Genomic DNA, 21,234 nt, shown 5'->3' with positions numbered 1-21,234 from the left:
TATTGCATTCATGCTGTGCTTGTGAGCTTCCCATAGGCATGTGGTTAGCCAAAGATGGACTAGATGGGTCTTTGATCGGATCCAGCAGGTATCTTCTAAAGTACTTAGAAGTTCCAGGGACTTCCAGCAGTGTTTTGCCTTTAACAGTTCTCTTGCGGGCGGAAGGTAGAGAAGTCAGTGCTTAGATAAATCCTTCAACTTCATCTCTGGAGCTGTTTGCTTGCTGCGGGCTTTGTGACTGCTAAGCATGCTCTAATCCTGAAATCTATACGAGGTAATCCACACAGTTTTTGGACCCGTAGCAAACCATAAAAGCAACACGATTGCATCTCTGTTTAAAACAAAGTTCCCCACGGCCTCAACTAAAGCAGTTATTGTGTGCTCTATAAATAGGACACGTTATGGGCAGGAGATCACAACCCCCCCTAGTTTCCTAGCACTTCCATGCCCTTTTAAAAATGCTCACTGAAGCAATTATTTAGCTTTCCTGCAGTCAGATACGATTTCAAGCCAGCAAATGCCATGACTGACGTTTAGACGTTCCATTTAAACAGAACACCAAACCATGGTTTGGCATTACGTGAATAAGCAGTGAGGAGTTTCAGTTCGCATACTGCACACTGATCCCGCTTTGAAACAAACGATGGTTTATCATTTCATCCATACTCTGCTAGCCCAAACAAACCTAGGATCAATTCCTGGCTTGAGATCCTGGTTTGCAGGGCAAGTGCTGGTTTGAACAGTCAATCCCTGTTCCCAGGGAACTCTGGGAATTGTCAGTTTCTGAGAGGAATAGGGTTCTCACAACACCCTTAAACTACAGCTCCCAGGATTTGGGGGGTGGGGAACCATGACTGTTAAAAGTAGTATCATAGCATTTAAACATATGGTATGAATGTGACCTAGGACTGTTGTTGTTTAGTGATGTCCCCATGGACCAGAGCACGCCAGGCACTCCTGTCTTCCACTGCCTCCCGCAGTTTGGTCAAACTCATGCTGGTAGCTTCGAGAACACTGTGCAACCATCTCGTCCTCTGTCGTCCCCTTCTCCTTGTGCCCTCCATCTTTCCCAACATCAGGGTCTTTTCCAGGGAGTCTTCTCTTCTCATGAGGTGGCCAAAGTATTGGAGTCTCAGCTTCAGGATCTGTCCTTCCAGTGAACACCCAAGGCTGATTTCCTTCAGAATGGATAGGTTTGATCTTCTTGCAGTCCATGGGACTCTCAAGAGTCTCCTCCAGCACCTTAATTCAAACGCATCAATTCTTCGGCGATCAGCCTTCTTTATGGTCCAGCTCTGACTTCCATACATCACTAGACCTAGGACTAGGGAGACCCAAATTCAAATCCTCACTCAGTCAAGAAGCTTACTGGGTTACCTTGTGCCAGTTGCTATATTTCTTGGCCTAACCAATCTTACAGGGCTACTGAATATAAATACAATTAAACTGAAAATAAATAAAATAAACCAGTACAGCAATTAGGCTTTCTCATGTTCTCTGTGATTGCAAGGAACCTGCAGGCTTGTATTGGCTCTCAACCCACCCTTCCAATTGGCTGGCAACCTTATAATCCTTGTCAAATAAAGATATCCTTGCCAATTAAAAAAAAATCCTATAACAGACTCTTTTAAAATTCTGACTCACAGCACCCAGTCTAATTCAATTCATTGCTACTGATCCATTTTCTTTTACAGGCAGATATGTGTTTACTTTTCTGTTTCAAACCCTTTGCTGTATTTATTGTCTCCCTACTGAGAAGAATGAAAGATCATTTATTTACACTGTGAGCAGATGGCCTTGGTTGAGGCACTGGCTTGTGGGAAATGTTTCACTTCTGTATTTGCTTTTTGATAATCTTCTGTTCCATTGCACTTAAAGTCATAGTGAAAAATTGTTTTAAAAGCAGAGACAGGAAAGGAATGGGATCAACTGCCTCCTTCCAAGCGCTTTCTCCTCATCTTAAAAATGTAATCATTGCCCCATAGGACATTTTATCATTTTAAAAAATCCAAACATCTTCACGTAGTGCAAGGAACTCCTGCAGAGTCTAAGTATAGCCCTACAACTAAGTTCTTCAGCCACAGTTACTGGACTACAGCTCCCATGATCCTCAGACAGGTCAGGGATGATGGAGTTGTAGTACAACAGCATCTGGTAGACTCAGGGTTGAAAAACTATAGTGTAGACAGTACTGAACTATATGCAGAGCGAGCTCAATTCGCTGTGTGAGATGAAGACGGCATCACCCACCTTCTTCCATGGACCAAAACCAACTTTTAATCTGATTTCAGCACTGGTGATGGGACAACATCTTCCACCAAGGCTACCTCAGAGGCACAGAACAAATTGCTTAGCACACAGTTGTTCTCCAACACCTCACTGCTGCCTGCCCCTCAGCTATCTGCCACCTAAAGCGCCTGCCTCATTCTGCCTACTGGTAGGGACAACCCTAGCTAGATGGCCCAATGGTCTGATTTGGTACAAGGCAGCTTCCGATATTCCCATAAGGGACCTACTATTGTGCTATTTGCTGCTCCCCATTGCTCCTGCCCTTGGAGGGGCAGAATGTCATCACTGGGGCGATAGGAATGTCTTTTCATTTATGGTGGGAGTGTCCACTGGTGAAAGAGTTCTGGTCTAATGCGTATATACTGTCTCAAAGACTACCAGACAAATGATCCCACAGTGCTCACTTCTAAATATATGAGACGGTCATATTCAAAAACTGCAAGCTAAAGAATTAGTGATGTGGCTTCTGGCAGCAGCTAGGACATCCACAGCACGAAAGTGGAAGACCTTCAGATATCTCTGTGGTATGAAAGTGAATGGAACCTGGCAGGGGCAGAAAATATAAAGGTTTCCAAAGGCTTAGAAGACCCATAACATTTTTTATACTGTGTGGTCAGATTCTATCATTTATACCGGCACAACTAACTTCCAGGATGCTGTGGCACCATATACAGGAAACAGGGACATCTTAATGTTTCTACCAACAGATGTCCCCTCACATCTTCTGATTTTGTTGACAAATTTAAGAGAATGGATGGGTCATTTCTGATATTTTTGTATTTTTGCACGTTTATTTCATGTGTAATGGAATAAAATAAAAGTGATTTGCTAATTACAGTAAGTAACCATGGAAATATAGCAGGCTGGCAGAGGGGGTGGTGGATAACCCTGTCCCATGTCAATGCTGGCCATGAGAAGGGACCTTCCTAGCAGCAAGAATATTATTGGCCCAAAAATGGAAGCAAGACGAATTACCGACGATTGAAGAATGGAGGATGAAGTTAATGGACTATGCAGAACTAGATAAACTAACAGGAAGAATTCGAAACCGGTGGGACCAGAAATTCACAGAAGACTGGAGTAAATATACGGACTATTTGAAAAGTATTTGTGAAGATCAGACGACATTTGTAGGTTTGCAAGAAGTTTTGTGAGGAGTATTATTGGAAGTATTGCAAAAATGGATAAGGGGAAGGATAATTTGTTAAGAGATTTAAAGGCAATATAAAGTTAAGAAATGTATAAGAAGTGGATAAAACGGTGGATCACCAGAGGTGCTGATGGAAGTCTAAAAAGATTGTATAAGTGATAAGTTTTGTGGTACATTTTATAATTTATATTATTTATATTATATTATATATTATATTATATTATTTATTGTTAAAATCAATAAAAATTATTTTAAAAAAAGAAAAAAGAGAAGGGACCTTCCTTTCATTTGCAGCCAGCATGGAAATGGAGGCTACGAGAATCTTAACAGGCTCCGTTCATTTGCAGGACAGTACAGTGGCGTAACGTGGGTTGTCAGCACCCGGGGCAAGGCAAGTAATTTGCACCCCCTAACCCGTGGATTTGCGCCCCCTAACCCATGGATTTGCCCTAACCCCAGATGTTGCGCCTGGTGCGGCCGGCCCCCCCTGCACCCCTCACGCTACGCCACCGGGACAGTAGCTTTTGTGGACTTATTTGCAAGGCTACATGACTGAATCACTCTTTTCTTTTCACTCTCTATGTTGTCTTCTTACCTTTAAAACCCACGGTTTTGGCATTTTTTAAAAGTTCCATGCACTTTATTTCCTCTTTATGAAGCTCCAGCTGCAATCTGCATTCCGGGTGAATCCCATTTACCTGTTGAAGTGAACAAAGAACACGACTGAAATATATTCATAACACTAAGCACACCTAATCATTTTTATTAGGTTTTTCAAGAATAAGTAAATACATTAGCATTGGAAGTTATAGGCTGAATAAAGTATGCTGATACAATTGCATACTCACTCAGCAAACAAACGTGCAGAGAACCACTGTAACAAATAAACTGACTGACCGAAACAAAACTCAATCTCCCTAACCAACAGACCCTTTGCTTCCAAGTGTCATTAGAATGTATCATTACTCCTCAGAAGGTACGTGTAGCAAAGAAATAACAATTTACATGCAAATCACGATGCATGCCAAAATATATGAAATCTACCGAAAGAGCAGTTTACATCAAGATGTTCATTCATTCCAATGGGACTGCTCTGAGTAAGGCTAGCACTGGGCACAACCCAATGTCATTTTGGGCTGAAAACAACCACTGGTATCAAAACATATATTTTAGTTCTATAGCAGAAACTGAGGAATCCTTGACGTGCTAAGAAGGTAGTGATAACCAGCTATGAAAGCTGTGGTTTTTCATTTTAATCAGTAACTGTCTGATGTTGCAGGTTGAAAAAGTTAGTAAAGCAACACACTCCTTGACCACAGGGAGTCATTAACTTCTCCAGCCCAGATCCTAGGGAAATCTCTCTAGGCAAGGGGCACAGCTCCAAACAAAGATATGGAAGAACTTGCTGCTGTCCAAGGTAGCCTGAATAATCCCATTACAGGGACGCCTCGCCTAGGCCCCTCAATAACTCCTCCAACCTTATCCCAAGTCCTCAATTCATCACCCAAGTCTGCATCACCCTCTAGGCTTCAGGAGCAAAGGTGTCAGTAGACCCAATGCATAGCTTAGTTGGCTGCCAGAAGGCTCTGTCACCAGAGGTCTACTTGGAAGGAAATATCTATATGGGAGGAACAACCTTACTTGGGAATACAAGGAAGATCCAGCTGCAAGCATTGACTCAGCAGAGGACCATCTCTGGTTTAACAGTTTCCACTGAGGCTCATTAATGCCTTTGTTTGAGCTCTGGCCTCCACAACCAGGTGCCAGTAGTAGCCACAGGGTATCTCCCAGGGGGCTGAGGTCAAGGCATTGTGGCTAAAGACACAATGGCAGAAACAAAATTCAAACCACTGACTTTCTGGTTCACCGTTCAGTCTCTTAACTGCTGCGTTTACAACGTTGTCAGCACCTAAGGTTCCCCAAACTGGGCTTTAAATGTAGGCAGCTTGGTTGCTCCCAAGCAATGCCAATGGGAACTTTGAAAACCGCACTCTTCTGTACAAAGAAACATCCTTGATTGCTGCCTTGAACATTCCCCAGTGAACAATGCCTCTACAGTTGGCAATCACTAGTCACCACAGGGATATTTGAAAATACTGATTGAAGTGACTCACAGCTTTTCAGAGCAACTTGAACATTATTATAAATGAAGGAAATGTACATTTTTGTTATCAAAAGAGAACCTGGCTAACTAAGGAGCGGGGTGGAAGAGAACCCATCTAGTGTGCGGTCCTGGAGGTTCTGCTGAATATGATTAGAAGGGACCGGTTGGTTAAAGGCATACAGGTCGGAGCCAAACAGTATAAACTGAGAGCATTTGCAGATGACCTAGTTTTGACGTTACAGGAGCCAGAATCTAGTACTAAAAGAGTCTTAGAATTAATTCAAGAATTTGGTCAGGTGGCAGGATTTAAACTGAATAAGGCCAAAACAAAGGTTTTAGAGAAAAATTTGTCATTGTTTGAAAAAGAGAAATTTCAGAATGAAACAGGTTTGACTGTGGTGAAGAAAGTGAAATATCTGGGGATTAATATGACATCTAAAAATGGGAATTTATTTAAAAATAACTATGAGAAATGCTGGTTAGAAGTGAAAAAAGATCTCGAAATATGGTCAAATTTGAAGCTTTCCTTGATGGGTCGAATAGCAGCTATAAAGATGAATGTATTGCCTAAAATGTTATTTTTGTTTCAAACATTACAAATTGTGGACAAGATGGATTGTTTTAAGAAGTGGCAGAAAGACATTTCTAAATTTGTCTGGCAGGGCAAGAAGCCCAGGATAAAATATAATATTTTGATGCAAAAGAAAGGGGTGGTTTTGCCCTGCCAGACTTCAAACTTTACTATGAATCAGCAGCATTCTGCTGGTTGAAAGACTGGCTGCTTCTTGAAAACACAGACATTTTGGATTTAGAAGGTTTTAATAACGTTTTTGGATGGCATGCATATTTGTGGTATGATAAGGTTAAAGCTCATAAAGCATTTAAAAATCATATTGTTAGGAGATCTTTGTTCAATGTTTGGATTAGATACAAGGATTTACTGGAAAATAAGACCCCAAGGTGGTTGTCACCAATGGAAGCGAAAGCCCAGAAAAAGCTCAATATGGAGGCCAAATGGCCAAAATATTGGGAAATTTTGGAACAAGAAGGAGACAGATTGAAATTGCAGAGCTTTGAGAAACTAAAAAATAAAGTGTGAGACTGGCTTCATTATTTTCAGATAATGGAGGCTTATAATTTGGACAAGAAAATTGGCTTCCAGGTGGAAAAATCTAAATTAGAAACAGAAGTGCTAGAACCTAAAACTAAGATTATGTCAAAAATGTATAACTTGCTGCTGAAATGGAATACACAGGATGAAACGGTTAAGTCAGCTATGATTAAATGGGCACAAGATGTTGGACATAACATTATGTTTGCTGACTGGGAACAGTTATGGACCACCGGTATGAAATTTACGGCATGTAATGCCTTAAGAGAGAATATTATGAAAATGATATACAGGTGGTACATGACCCCAGTCAAGCTTGCAAAAATATATCATTTGCCCGATAATAAATGTTGGAAATGTAAGGAGGTTGAAGGTACATTCTTTCACCTTTGGTGGACGTGCCCAAAGATTAAGGCTTTCTGGGAAATGATTTATAATGAAATGAAAAAGGTATTTAAGTATACCTTCTTGAAGAAACCAGAGGCTTTTCTCTTGGGCATAGTCGGCCATTTGGTGCCAAAGAAGGACAGAACTTTTTTTATGTATGCTACAACGGCAGCAAGAATACTTATAGCAAAGCACTGGAAGACGCAAGATCTACCCACTCTGGAAGAATGGCAGATGAAGTTGATTGACTGTATGGGACTGGCAGAAATGACTGGCAGAATCCGCGAACAGGGAGAAGAGTCGGCAGAAGAAGATTGGAAGAAATTCAAGGACTATTTACAGAAATACTATAAAATTAATGAACTTTGAAAAGATGCTGGATTGAACTTATGTGGTCTCTAGCTGTTATGATAAAGATAACTGGGATTAAAATTGTTTAAGTCATAAAATTTAAAAAGTTGATTGGAAAATAAGGTGTTAGTTAAAAGGAATGTTAAGAGATTAGGATTTGCTGGATTAACAATTTGAACTAGAAAACAAGAAGGGGAGGTATGAGGAAGTCAAAGAAACATGTTACTGAAAAATTGTTATTGAAACTGATTTGTTTTTAATATTTTTCTTTTTCTTTTTCTTTTTTTGTTTGCAAAAAATTGGAAAACTTAATAAATATTTATTAAAAAAAAGAGAACCCATCTAGTGTGATAAGAACAAAGTACAGTATCACAAATTTTAATGTGACGACTTTTGATTCTTCTCCCCTTTCCTCGTACATCTTATTTTTTAAATGCTGTGCAGTGGGAAAACCCACTGTAATGTGCAAACATTTCTGTTACTCTTTGTATTAATTATTCTTCTGAACTGGAATGGTTCATTGGTTGCATTACAGCAGGGGTCAGCAAGGTGTATCTTGCCTGGGCCGGATCGGTCCCACCGAGATCCCTCTGTGGGCTGGATCACGTGCGCACCTGTGATTTTTAGTATTTGTGTCTGCGCAGACGCGATTTTTGGCGCCACGGAAGCGAGTCCCCATGCGCCGGTTTAGCACAGCACGAGAACGGGCAACTCAGTTCGGGGGCAGCTTAGGGGCCGGTCAAATGACCTCCACCGGCCTCTTCCAGCCCATGGGCCTTAGCTTGCTGACCCCTGCGTTAAAGTACCACAATACGCAACCAAACCATGGTTTATTGTGACAAGAACTATTCTAGCCTCTACCTGAGCACACATACTCTTCCTCCCTGCCCTTCCCTCAGCATTGCCACAAGGACTGTGGACATGTTTGAGATTTTTTCTTGGAAATATAAAGTGGTATAGAAATGAAATTCATCATCATCATCATCATTATCTGAACCCAACAAACAGTGGTTAGTCTTAACTATAATGTATTGAAACGAGCCTGCTTCTAAACAGTGTAGACTGAGATTAACCACAATTTGGTCTTCAGCCATAACATTAAATATATAAGCCTTGTTATATTTATGCACAGGTGCGGTGCCAGGAAAAAAGTATGGCAACCTTGAAAAAATAGTGGTTTCTAATGCTAGTTTCCTTTTCCAAGTATCTTTCTTGGATCACTATGTTCTAATGTGTGGCCCAGTTCCTTTTAGGACTGAAGGTGTACAGAGAATAGTTTTTCTCTCTCTTGCATGGGGCTAGAATTTGTGTGCATCCAATGGAGATTGGAAGATTCAGGGCAGATAAAAGACATTTCTTTCTCATGCAGCAGATGAACTATGGAACTCGTTCCCACAGAAAGCAGCGATGGCCAGCAATGCGGATGGCTTTAAAGGAGGATTAGACAAATTCATAGTCAGAGGCAGTAACTCTTCTGAATACGACTTGCTCACATCCTGCTGCAAGTTTTCCCACAGGCGTCTGGTTGGCCACTGTGAGAACAGGATGCTGGAGTAGGTAGATTACTGGCCTGATCCTGCAGGTTCTTATTAAGATTACTTATGAGAATCACAAAACGAAACATAGATGCGGCTTTGTGTACCACTAGTGAACTTTAATTCTCAGTGTTTATCATTTGTCGATTAAACAAATGCCTAAAAATATTCTTTTTTTAAATCTTTAAATCACATGATTTAAATGTTCTCTAAACAGTGATTTAGTATATCTTTTGAAAGATATACATCAGCTGCGGAAATTGCAGAAGATGTGCAATGCCCCCCCTCTATTCCAGGCGTGCGGCATTGTGCAAAAGCGTTCATTTTCCAACAAATAAGCCAGTTTGAATCATACGCACTTTATGAAAGGCCTTTAGGCACCAAGTGATCTAATGAATTCACAGTGTTGCGTGCTTGGAGTCTGGAGTTATTTCCTTATGCACATTTAGGGGGGAAAAGATGATTTTGGAAAGTAGGGAATACAAATGGGCATTCTACAAGCCATCACATAGGATGAACTGCGGCCATTAATAGTTCACTATTGTAAAAAAGAAAAAACACCTTTCAGGGATAGGGAAAATAAGCCATTTGGAAACAATCCAACATTTTTAACTGGCATCATTTACCAAGCTTGGTTAATAACAGGTGGTTCCCTGCTGTTGCAAGATCCTTTTATGCAATTCCACCTGATGTGCGAATTAAACAGCAGTTTGATAGTGCTCAGTTCGGCAGCACATATACTAAAATTGGAACAATATAGAGAAGATTAGCTTGGCAAAACAGCAGTTGGATAAATCACACTTAACTACTTCCAAGTCCTGGAAGACTTGATCCTATAGTATGTTGCAATAAAACAGTCAGGAATCAGGAATGTGGAAAAACTGCTGTGCCAGAGTAACAACATTGCCTGCATTTTTTTCTGCTGGGCATCACACACACACACACACACACAGGTGATGTGTGGCGTATACCTTTGCAGAGGACTGATGGAGGGATGAGCACTTACAGGGATGATTCACCCCTATGGCATTCCAAGATCCAGTCAGAATAAGCAATGCTAGGCTAAACAAACCAATGACCTCACTAGAAAGCAGCTCCACATGTTCATTATAAAACAGAAGGGAAAGTGAACACATGAAAATAGAGGAGTTAAAAAGCCAAGCTACATAATATAACTTAGGGACATGGGTGGCGCTGTGGTCTAAACCACTGAGCCTAGGGCTTGCTGATCGGAAGGTTGGCGGTTCGAATCCCCGCGATGGTGTGAGCTCCCGTTGCTCGGTCCCTGCTCCTGCCAACCTAGCAGTTCGAAAGCACGTCAAAGAGCAAGTAGATAAATAGGTACCGCTCCGGTGGGAAGGTAAACGGCGTTTCCGTGCGCTGCTCTTGTTATGCCAGAAGCGGCTTAGTCATGCTGGCCGCATGACCCAGAAGCTGTACGCCGGCTCCCTTGGCCAATAAAGCGAGATGAGCGCCGCAACCCCAGAATCGTTCGCTACTGGACTTAACTGTCAGGGGTCCTTTACCTTTACCTTTACCCAGACAAGGGCTTTGGGTCACTTCACACATTATATACATGGGTTTGCTTCTGCAGGAGCACTCAGCAAACTGCTTTATTTCTGGCAAGTACCCAGGAGGCTGCTGTCTCCTGAGTCAGACCACTGGTCCATCTTCCTTAGTACTGCCCATGCGGAGTGGCAGCCTGGTTTGAGACAGAAGTCATTCCCAGTTCTACCTAGACATGTTGGGAAGCTGAACCTGGATGCAAAGCTGATGTGCTGCCACTGAGCTGCCCTTCTTCTGCATGGTGCCTGTGATTGCAAACACATGCTTCTGTTTACAAAACAGCTCCTCATCCAGGGTTTGCCCTATGTTTTCCAGAGTGCAAATGATCACATGGGAGAGAAAGTGTGAGGGAGATATCGGAAGGATTTGAAAAGAAAGTTAAGAGCAAAGCAGAAGTCTAGGAGGCAAGAAGAAGCCAAAAGAGCAAACAGGAAGATATAAAGCTTAAAACAAGAAGCCATGCATTTTTAAACATTAGCTTCCTTTGGGCATATTATATATCCCTGTATTTTTTTTAAAAAAAATACCCTTTAAAAATTCCCTTTACCTCAGAATCCTATTGATAAACTCAATAAACCCTATTAATCCGAAGCTTTCTATTGACACACTGTTCATTTTACTGAACAGTGAAAAGAAAAGTGTGTGGATTTGTGAATACGTGAATCCTATTGATAAACACAAGCATAGGCATGCATGCCAAAACGTTGGGGTGGGGGAAGTAAAATCCCTTATCAGAAAAGCACCGCAGTCATGGCTAGGAGGGTGTAGAATAATTTTTCTTTGAGGTCTGCAAAGAAAATGTCTCAGAACCTCTAAGAAGTACTGAATGCTTTGGGGCAGTCTGCCTTTTACGTTTTCCATGGGTGAAGTTTAAAGGGCTGTTTCTATTAAAGTGGTGAGTGCATGCAATAAAAAACTAAACTGTTGATTAAAAAAACCACTTTCTGTCCTTCTCAGCAGCATTCACACATATTCCAACTCTACAATTCTATGCTTCCCTCATAGGGTTGTTGTGAGGATAAACGCAAGGATAAACCACCTTGAGCTCTTTGGAAGGGGTGATGATGTAGGGGAAAGAAGGGACTCCGAATAGAATGGAGAGAAAATTGTATAACTATTCTTTTTGTCCTTACTAGCCAATGTCTGGTCAACAAGCTCAAGAGGAAAAAACACACACTTGCAACACACTTCCAAGTAATAAGACTGATTTCTGCATGCAAACTATAATGTCTGCAGCAGCCCCCAAGGCTTTTCCTCCCGACTAGTAATTTGAAAGGGATGTGTGCAAAAGCATTTCTAAGATTAGAAAGACCATGCATTAATGAAGTGGTTTTGCCATTAAGTACCACAAAGCAGGAGGTTAAAAAGGGGAATATTTTCTCTTCCTTCATTTCTGTGCATCATTAAAAAAAAAAAATCAAAACCAGTAGGCATTGCTTTGTCTTTTTGATTTAGGTGCAACAGTGTCTGAAGTCCAATACAGGGTGTTGGTATACAAGATGCATGAACTGGACTGTATGTCCCAGAAACTTTGCAAGGTGAGTCTCACATTCCTTGCACTAATATTAAGATACCCACCTGCAGCTGCTTCCTGATGTGCAGTGTCAAAACACAAGTATTTATTATGTATGTTCTTACACTTATACCCATGCTTTTCTTCTGTCACAAAACGCAAGGTGGCATAGATATGGTTCCCAGATGGCATGGCAAAATAAAGACTGCACTTGATCCAGAATTATCATTATTAGACACAAGTTTCATATTCAAAATTACTAATAGTACAGGCTAGAATTTCCACTCCAGCTATAAATGTCTACAGTGGTACCTCGGGTTACATACACTTCAGGTTACATACGCTTCAGGTTACAGACTCCGCTAACCCAGAAACAGTATCTCGGGTTAAGAACTTTGCTTCAGAATGAGAACAGAAATCGTGCAGCGGCGGCACAGCAGCAGCAGGAGGCCCCATTAGCTAAAATGGTGCTTCAGGTTAAGAACAGTTTCAGGTTAAGTACAGACCTCTGGAACGAATTAAGTACTTAACCCGAGGTACCACTGTATTGAAAAAAATGGGGGCGGGGACTTCACATATTTGCCATTCCTTAATAATTTTGATTTTGACGAGAAAAGGCTTGACATTTGTTGCAGGGGGAAACCAATCTGCATAAAATTATCTTGAGGGTAATATTTAGCCTGGAGGCTATTTTGACTGCATGAATAGCACTGGACGCATCGCCATCAGGAATACTTCTGTTTACAGCAGTGACAGGACTAATTCATGCTGTCTGCTTTGTCCTGATCTTTCTCAATGAATTATGGTAAGATCCAGAAGTTTACAGAGGCGGGGAACACCTCAGAGGAATTATGGGTGATGCTGTACTTCATCCTTTATAGTCCTGCCACGGTTGTGGGTGGAAGATGTCTGGCTCTATAATGCTGAAATATTGAGATCTTACTAGGTTCCTCTCTCCATCCAAAAGTGAATCTGCTTTTCAGTCATGCTTTGCCTGTCATATCTGCAGTGAAGCATTTATTGCTACAATTCATTGCCCACTCACAATCCACAATGCTCAAGAGTTCACCAAGCAAATTCACCCGCTTTCACGACTGGGTTTAAGCTCCGTTACAACAAATTAGTTACCAGCCTATCAAACAGGGAGGTTAGAGAGGGTGAGGGAGTCCCACACACTTTGTTGCCTAAATGAGTGAAGCAGCAATGTTGTTATATTCTAAAGTCCAGGAATATTTCACATGTGCAGCTGAGCAGCTCTGATCCATTTCCACCCAGTCACACCTGCAGTGGGGACTCCCATGCTAAGTCAGCACTGGGAACGAGCTCATACTTTCCTCCCACAATTTTATGGAATTTGCTCTTACTGGCGATGTGAAAGATCCAAGTGGATCGATTTGAGAACAGAGGGCGACCTATAACCTAAAGACAGCAGTCACCCAGGGAGGGGATCCTATGAACGCAGGGTAGGGAGAGAAAAGAGAAATTATTCACTGTGTCCTTTTTTAAATAAAGGGGCGCCGTGGGAGCCCGCGCGTCCTGTGGCTGCTCAGCGATGAACTGCGGGAAAGGTACTTTGCACATGCTCAGAGACTAACCCCGCTTTATGATATCAGCACCCAGGTGAGGGAAGCAGGTGCCGGGGGTGGGGGACTCCACAAGAAAGCAAACAACCCCCGAGTTACTCACCAGCCCCAAAGTCCACCAACCGATCGAGAAGAGAAGAGCCGGCAAGTTCATCCCAGCCAAGTGCCGGAGGGGCAGGATCAGCTCTCCGGGGCCGGGGGTCGCGGGCTTCCGAAGCTGCAGAGACCCCCCAGCAGGAACATAAGGTCGCCGAGCGGGCGCTTCCCGTCTCCTGGCGCGCAGCTGACTCCGCGGGCGCGCACGTGGGCCGCTCCCGCCGCGCCTCCGGCTGGCAGCACGAGTCCCCGGTCCCTCGTCGCCCGGACTGCGGCTCCTGCCTCCGTCGCCTCCCAGCCCAGACTGGCTCCCCGGCACGCTGGGCTGCGCGCTACTGTTCACCCACCCAGGACTCCTCCTCTCCGCCTCCGGCTTTCTCCTGCCTCTCCTCCTCTCCTCCTCCTCCTCCCTTCGATCTGGTTCTTCCATTGGCGCCCTGGAGTTGCTGCTTGCGTGCTGCGCGACAGGCAGAAATACAACAGGTGATGCATTTTACATTTTTATTCTGGGGTTGGGCTTCTTAAGATTAGGGGCAGGGGTAGGTAACTTATTGGACTACAACTGCCTCCCCCAAACACCTGAGAACCGTAATTTGTGAAGAAAGCTGGGAATTGTAGCTCTGTGAGGAGTAAACTACAGTTTGTGAGATTCTTTATGGAGTGCTTCCATGGGCATAGCCGGGATTTATTTTAGGGGAGCAGGCTTTATGTTAGGGGGGGCAGAGCCAAGTTATCTGTGGCACAATGTGTCAGTTAGTTGTTTTTATTTATTTATTTGATGGCTACGCCCTTCAAACGTATGAGGGGTACACAGTCTCTCTCCATTCTGCAGCCTAGCTTACATCTTTCTGGGTCATAGCTGTCAACGTTTCCCTTTTTTTAGTCTCACAAGAGACTAGGGCCCTGCGGGACTTGACATCTTTCCGCAGGGCCTGCAAGACAGAGCTGTTCCGCCAGGCCTTTGGCCAGGGCACAGCCTGACTCCCTCCCTCGGCAATCTTCGCGGAGCTCTGGCCCAATGGTTGCCAGTGGCTTGATTTGAATTTATTTTATAATGAATGATTTTAGAGTGTTGTTTGTGCTGTACTTTTGTACTGTTTTATTGTTGTTAGCCGCCCTGAGCCCGGCTTCGGCTGGAGAGGGCGGGATATAAATAAAATTTATTATTATTATAAATTCCCTTATTCCGAATAGGATTCCTCTCAAGGAAAGGGTGGTTGTTGAAGAGGTCAAATGGGATGATGTCAGAGGAGGCTGAGGTGGATTTAGGGGAGCACAACCGGGCACTGAGCTGAGAGGGCACCACAGCGGGCACTGCAACAATGGCAAACAATGGAAGGCGAGAGAAGGGAAGCGCCAAATTTTGGCGCCACAAAGGTGTGCTGCTGAAATTTGAAATCCCAAAGTCTTCCACTGCGCACTGTCCTTCTGTGGAGCTTGGAGACGGGAGAATCGGATACAAGTATGGCGAGTACAATTAATGATTGTATTGAAGCACAGTGTCAAGAAGTATGGGGTCCAGATCAAGGGAAGTCATAGTCCCATTATATTCTGCCTTGGTCAGACCACACCTGGAATACGATGCCCAATTCTGGGCATCACAATTTAAGAAGGATGTTGACAACGTGGAACGTGTGCAAAGGAGGGCAACCAAGATGATCAAGGGTCTGGAAATCCAGCCTTATAAGGAATGGTTGAAAGGTCTGGGTATGCTTAGCCTGGAAAAGAGAAGACTGAGAGGAGATATTATTGTTGTTGTTTAGTCATTTAGTCGTGTCCGACTCTTCGTGACCCCATGGACCAGAGCATGCCAGGCACTCCTGTCTTCCACTGCCTCCCGCAGTTTAGTCAAACTCATGCTGGTAGCTTCGAGAACACTGTCCAACCATCTCGTCCTCTGTCGTCCCCTGATGTTGGGAAAGATTGTGCCCTCCATCTTTCCCAACATCAGGGTTTTTTCCAGGGAGTCTTCTCTTCTCATGAGGTGGCCAAAGTATTGGAGCCTCAGCTTCACAATCTGTCCTTCCAGTGAGCACTCAGGGCTGATTTCCTTAAGAATGGATAGGTTTTATCTTCTTGCAGTCCATGGGACTCTCAAGAGTCTCCTCCAGCACCATAATTCAAAAGCATCAATTCTTCGGCAATCAGCCTTCTTTATGGTCCAGCTCTCACTTCCATACATCACTACTGGGAAAATCATAGCTTTAACTATAGCCATCTTCAAATATCTCCTCCATTTCAGGAGATGACCCTAGATGACCCTTGAGGTCTATTCCAACATTTCTATGATGCTTTGAATGCCCATGAGAATGCACAGATCACTTGACATTCACTTCTGAGGGCCAATGTTCTTGACGCCACTTGCGGCAGCTGCACCGTACATCTAAAGCACATTGAAAGTTGTGGTTTGTTGCAGGCTTGCCGGAGGACGAGGGGGAGGAGGACCAGGGTCATCGGAATGTGAATGTATGGTTATCGGAATGTGATCTTGACCTGGCAGGTCCCCCTGAGAGATTGGCAAGCCTGTAGAAATCAATGGACAGACTGTGGGAATGTTTTTTACGGAGATGGGGAAATGGCGTCTGTCCTTTATGTGATATGACTATTGGAGAGTGTAAAACCCACACAGAATATGTTTGTTTGTAACCCGCTTGTGAAGATTATCAGAGATCACAAAGAAAGGAATATATGATAAAAACAAGAAGATGAGGGAAAAAACAAAGGGACTATCTGGACAGAACTGGATAGAACTGTTTAATTAAAGCAGCAGCAGCAAGAGCGAATCCCTTGGATCCCTTTCGGAGCTTGAAGTATGGGTAGCCCCAACAAAAATTTTAAAAATTTGGCTGTATAATTTGGAACTAATGTGATTTGGAATTAATGTGATTTGATTGGCCTGTTAATAAAAATTATATTAAAAAAAAGAAAGTTGTGGTTTGTTAAGGGTGCTGGGAACTGCAGCTCTGTGAGGAGAAAATTATTGTTCCCAGGACTCTTTGGGGAAAGCCATGAGCTTTAAATGTACAGTGTGTCTGCAGCAGGGCCAGCTCAAGACTTTTTGATGCCTGAAGCGAAGGGCAAGAAGGCACCCTCCCCCAAGACACAACCAAAAGCCAATTTGACTGCTAGTTGAATCTTACTCCAATACAAATGAAAGGAATGGATCTTCCTCTACACTTGAGGGAAGCAGGCTAGAGTAGTGGGTACAAGGCAGGCCACGCCATGTGGCACACACAGCTCTGTCCCTTCCACACCACTCAGCATCTGCCACCCGAGGCAGCTGCTTCACTCTGCCTCATGATAGGGCCAGCCCTGGTACGCAGCCTCGTTCTCTTTTTCCAACGCTGGCTGACAGGAGCTGGCTTATTGCAACTAGATTGGCTGGCTGGCACGAGAGTATAAAAGTTTGTTCCCTACCCATACACTCAGAAGATTTGCGCTAGCTGCCAGATTTCAGCGTTGGATCCTCATTAACGACAAGAAATCTAGCCACATCCCAAAATAGGGGAAATAACTCTCAAGTCAAAAACTACATTCGGAAGATCAAAAAGTTGCTAATTCACAAGCTATCCTGGAAGGTCTGACCAGTGGTGAGCTCCGCATAAGAAAAGCTATGCAGGAATCCAAATATTTGGAAAGTATCTGTGTGCGCATAATTTCTGTTTCTTCCCTTTGTTCTTGCTAAGTGTCCAAGTTCGCACTGAAAGACGTCAGTAATGGAATGAAGTATTTGAGGAGAAAGAGGAGGAATGTGGGGTGTGGCAACGAGTCTGGTGTAGATCTCAACCCCCTTCTCCAGTTACTTTGTCATGAAAGATGACACCGCTTTTCTGGGCTTGCGCCAGAGAGACGAGAAGAGAAATGCACATTGAGTGCAGAGAGAATTCCAGATCAGAATCAGGTTCAGGAAAAGGGGTCTCTCAGAACAGTGTCCTCTGGTGTTTGTGGACTATGGAAGACAGTGAGAACTCTGACAGCTTGCCTGGCTGTGGTGGAAGTGCACTGAGCAATTCTGAGTCACCATCCCTTTCACCTTCCACAACGCCCCACAGGCATGTTAGGAGTTCATGACAAGTAAAATTATAAATAACGGGGAGGCAGAGCAGGCCTTGATAGCAGACCCTTCCAGGGCTTTGGGGCCCTAGCAGTCGCCCAGAGATGCTTGGTGCCGACGTCAGCCTTGTTCCAGATTTATGGTGCGCTGAAGGTAATTTCATTTGCCTCCCTCTCCAGACTGCTTTGCTTGTGCTGCAGGGTGCTTTGAGCATGCAGCGAAATCCATGAGGCATGTGGCTGGCTGCACCTCTTTCTGATCAGGTCCCTGCTTTGATCCGTGGTGTTCCTAGAGTGCCAATTCCATCAAGGCATCCTGCTGATCTATGGCATGCTGGTTGGCAGAGGTGACGCCAGATATGTTTTTCTTCCCAAGCTTTCCCAGAGCTTTCCCAGAGCACAGCAAATCTGAAGGCAAGCAAGCAAAAGTGATCAAATAGGACTCTTAGGAAGTTAACTTACACTGTCAGCTCACTGGTTCGTCTAACCTGGGACTATCTGTTTGATTGACAACAGCCGCTCAAGCCTCAAGCAGAGATCTTTCTCAAGGCTGCTTGCCGAGGTCCTTTCACTGGGTTTTCTGCATGAAGAAGCAATGTATGAGCATAAGAAGAGCTCTACTAGATCAAGCCAATGGCCCATCTTGTCCAGCAGTAGTCAACCAGATGTTCATGGGAAGCCCACAAACAGAACCTGGGTGCAACAACTTTATCCCCACCTGCGATTGACAGCAGCTAGAATTCAGAGGCATATTACCTGTGACCATAGAAACAGATACTATATATCTTTGAAAGTTGTTTCTTTGATCACTATGCATTGGGACATCTCTTAAATATCATGACTGTTTTTATTTTACTTGGTGGTTCCATGTAGATCAAGGAGCAGGCTTTTGTCTATGCTTGGATACAATTAGACACCATTTCAAACCAAGATGGCGGCCTGAAAGTTTCAAAACCAGGCTGATTTTTGGGTTTGTTAGAATTCCCAAACAATGCTGCTACAATTTATATGCTCTATCACTGGACAAAGTATCTCAGTTACATGCTTGGTACATTATTGATTTATTATTATTATGCACTGTTTTGCTATACTAATGGTCTTAAATCATATTATAAAATGAAGAACTATGAAATGTGTGTTTGTTGCTACTTACACAGTCTCTCCCCACCTGTATATTTAAATAGAGTTTAAACATCCTAAAAATTACCCTTCTCTCAAATTGAACTGGGGTCTGACCTGGGGCTGGATGTATGGTCCTGGGACAGCATGGGGCAGCATGACTGGGAAAGCCAGATTGGGGTCCCAGGACAGGGCAGAGGGGTCTATGCACAGCCCTATCACGAATGCCAATGAAGTTCTTGACCATTGTTCATGTTCTAAATAATGTACTCATATCTAGAACATGATGAACTTTCATGAGGTTAAGGGTTCCCTTTCTCTCATTATCCTGTTTCCTTTTTCTCTCTTTGGTTCCTTCTTTTGCAGTGGTGTTCCTCTGTTTCCCTTTTCAAGGAGGGTGGGGAAATGTTATAAATAAAAATCTAACCTAGATAATCCAGTGTTTAGAATCTTTGCCCATTGATCCAAGTGCAGTTGCTAAACGCCAGTGCCTTTTGATAGCTGCATGAGAGAGAGAGAGATGAAAGACAGATGGCTCATTTTGTATACTCTAGTGTGGGAAGTACTGTGCCTGTGGAAGTTCTGCCTGCTGGAAAGTTCTTAAGGGAACAGGAGCTTAGAACCCTAAGATGGAAAACACACACAAATAGTAGACCAGGGTCTCCATGTCTCATGCATGGCTAGATATCTGCCCTTTTAAGTTTTTAGAAACAATGTGATATTGAACAGGTGATTGCTCCTATCAAGAAGATTCACCTGTGAAATTTCTGACCAGATCTTTTAAGAAATTACTGGAAGAAATTTCCGTACTGGAATTTCAGTACTGGAAGGGGCAGGGAACCTGTGGCCCTCCATATGTTGTTGGATTACAGCTGCCATGACCACTGGCCATGCTGTTTGAAGCTAATGGAAGTTGGCGTTGAACGGCATCTGATTCCTCACCTCAGTTGTTGGCTTGCAGACCAAATATATCACTCGGGGTGCACGGAGAAGCTGTCTAGGAAAAAGCATCCAAAACTCTGCAGTCAATAGTTGTACACTTGGTTCCCCCACTCGCCCACCGATGGGAAACATTTGCTTACCTCATTACTTCTTTCTGAATATTTAACCTACCCTTTACAATGTTTGTGGGATGCAGGTGGTGCTGTGGGTTTAACCACAGAGCCTAGGACTTGCTGATCAGAAGGTCAGTGGTTTGAATCCCTGCGACGGGGTGAGCTCCTGTTGCGCGGTCCCAGCTCCTGCCAACCTAGCAGTTCTGAAGCACGTCAAAGTGCAAGTAGATAAATAGGTACCGCTCCGGCGGGAAGGTAAATGGTGTTTCCGTGCGCTGCTCTGGTTCGCCAGAAGCGGCTTAGTCATGCTGGCCACATGACCCGGAAGCTGTCTGCGGACAAACGCCGGCTCCCTTGGCCTATAGAGTGAGATGAACGCCGCAACCCCAGAGTCGGTCACAACTAGAGCTAATGGTCAGGGGCCCCTTACAATGTTTGCTTAACAATTTTCTCTCACCTGCCCCAAATTTGAAGACATTGATTACAACCAACACAGTTTGGCTTCTAGAGTTTGGCGATAGGGATCCGGTTCAGTTTCTTGCCTCGATTTGATCAGCCTCCACTCTGCATCCAGTGAACCATTAGTCACAAAGCCTAATCTACGAAAGGTGGTGCATGAAAATAAATATGTGAATAGTTGATGGAGTCATAAGGTCGCACGTCTGCCGATGCCTTTGGCTGCAAAGCAGCTGAGCTGAGTGATATATCGTTCTTTATAGAACAAGTAATCCGGGTCAATCTGATGTCCATATTGCAGCAATACACTTGGCTTCTGCATTAATGGGAAGCTTCACTTAAACAACATGATTTATTAGTCTATTAAAGAGAATGGAAAAGGAAGTAAAGTCTTTTCGTTTGGGAGATGGAGGCAGCCAGGATATATGTGTGTGTGCGTGTCTTCTCTTCTGGCAACAGGTTGAAGAGTTGTTCTTTGCTGTGGAGCCAAGACAGTTGTTGGCTGATATCACCATGCTGCCTCTTTGTTTAAATGGCTTTAATCTGAATAATTTCACTTCATCCTGTGTATTAAGCAGACAAGGCAAAAAAGAAAAAAAAGTGGGAAGGGGAATCGTTTTGTTTCAACTTTATGATGTTGTCTAAGTTGGGATAGCTAGCTTCTATTTTACAGTGGTATCTCGGGTTACATACGCTTCAGGTTACATACGCTTCAGGTTACAGACTCCACTAATCCAGAAATAATGCTTCAGGTTAAGAACTTTGCTTCAGGATGAGAACAGAAATCGTGCTCCGGTGGCATGGCAGCAGCAGGAGGCCCCATTAGCTAAAGTGGTGCTTCAGGTTAAGAACAGTTTCAGGTTAAG

The 21,234-nt window shown here is 43.5% G+C and overlaps 1 protein-coding gene and 1 long non-coding RNA gene across 3 annotated transcripts in view; both read right to left on the bottom strand.

The window, feature by feature from the left end:
* VIPR2 (vasoactive intestinal peptide receptor 2) overlaps window positions 1–14,036 on the bottom strand; it is a 54,255-nt gene extending 40,219 nt beyond the window's left edge. The window contains exons 1-2 of one of the 2 annotated variants that reach the window (XR_014540492.1): window positions 13,693–13,993; window positions 4,035–4,137 (exon numbers count right to left, since the gene is read on the bottom strand). Coding sequence is in view for 1 of the 2 variants with exons in the window: in XM_083579908.1 (XP_083436034.1) it covers window positions 4,035–4,137; window positions 13,693–13,743 (154 nt within the window). In the remaining variant the exon portion in view is untranslated. Of the gene's footprint in view, window positions 1–4,034; window positions 4,138–13,692 lie in introns of both variants that reach the window. The other variant, XM_083579908.1, reaches the window with a different exon arrangement.
* LOC310746305 overlaps window positions 1–21,234 on the bottom strand; it is a 163,912-nt gene that overhangs the window by 44,648 nt on the left and 98,030 nt on the right. The gene's annotated exons all lie outside the window — the stretch shown is intronic.

Source organism: Podarcis filfolensis, assembly GCF_964270895.1.
Source record: "Podarcis filfolensis genome assembly, chromosome: 12".
NCBI lineage: Eukaryota > Metazoa > Chordata > Lepidosauria > Squamata > Lacertidae > Podarcis > Podarcis filfolensis.
This window is presented reverse-complemented; position numbering and strand designations above follow the sequence as displayed.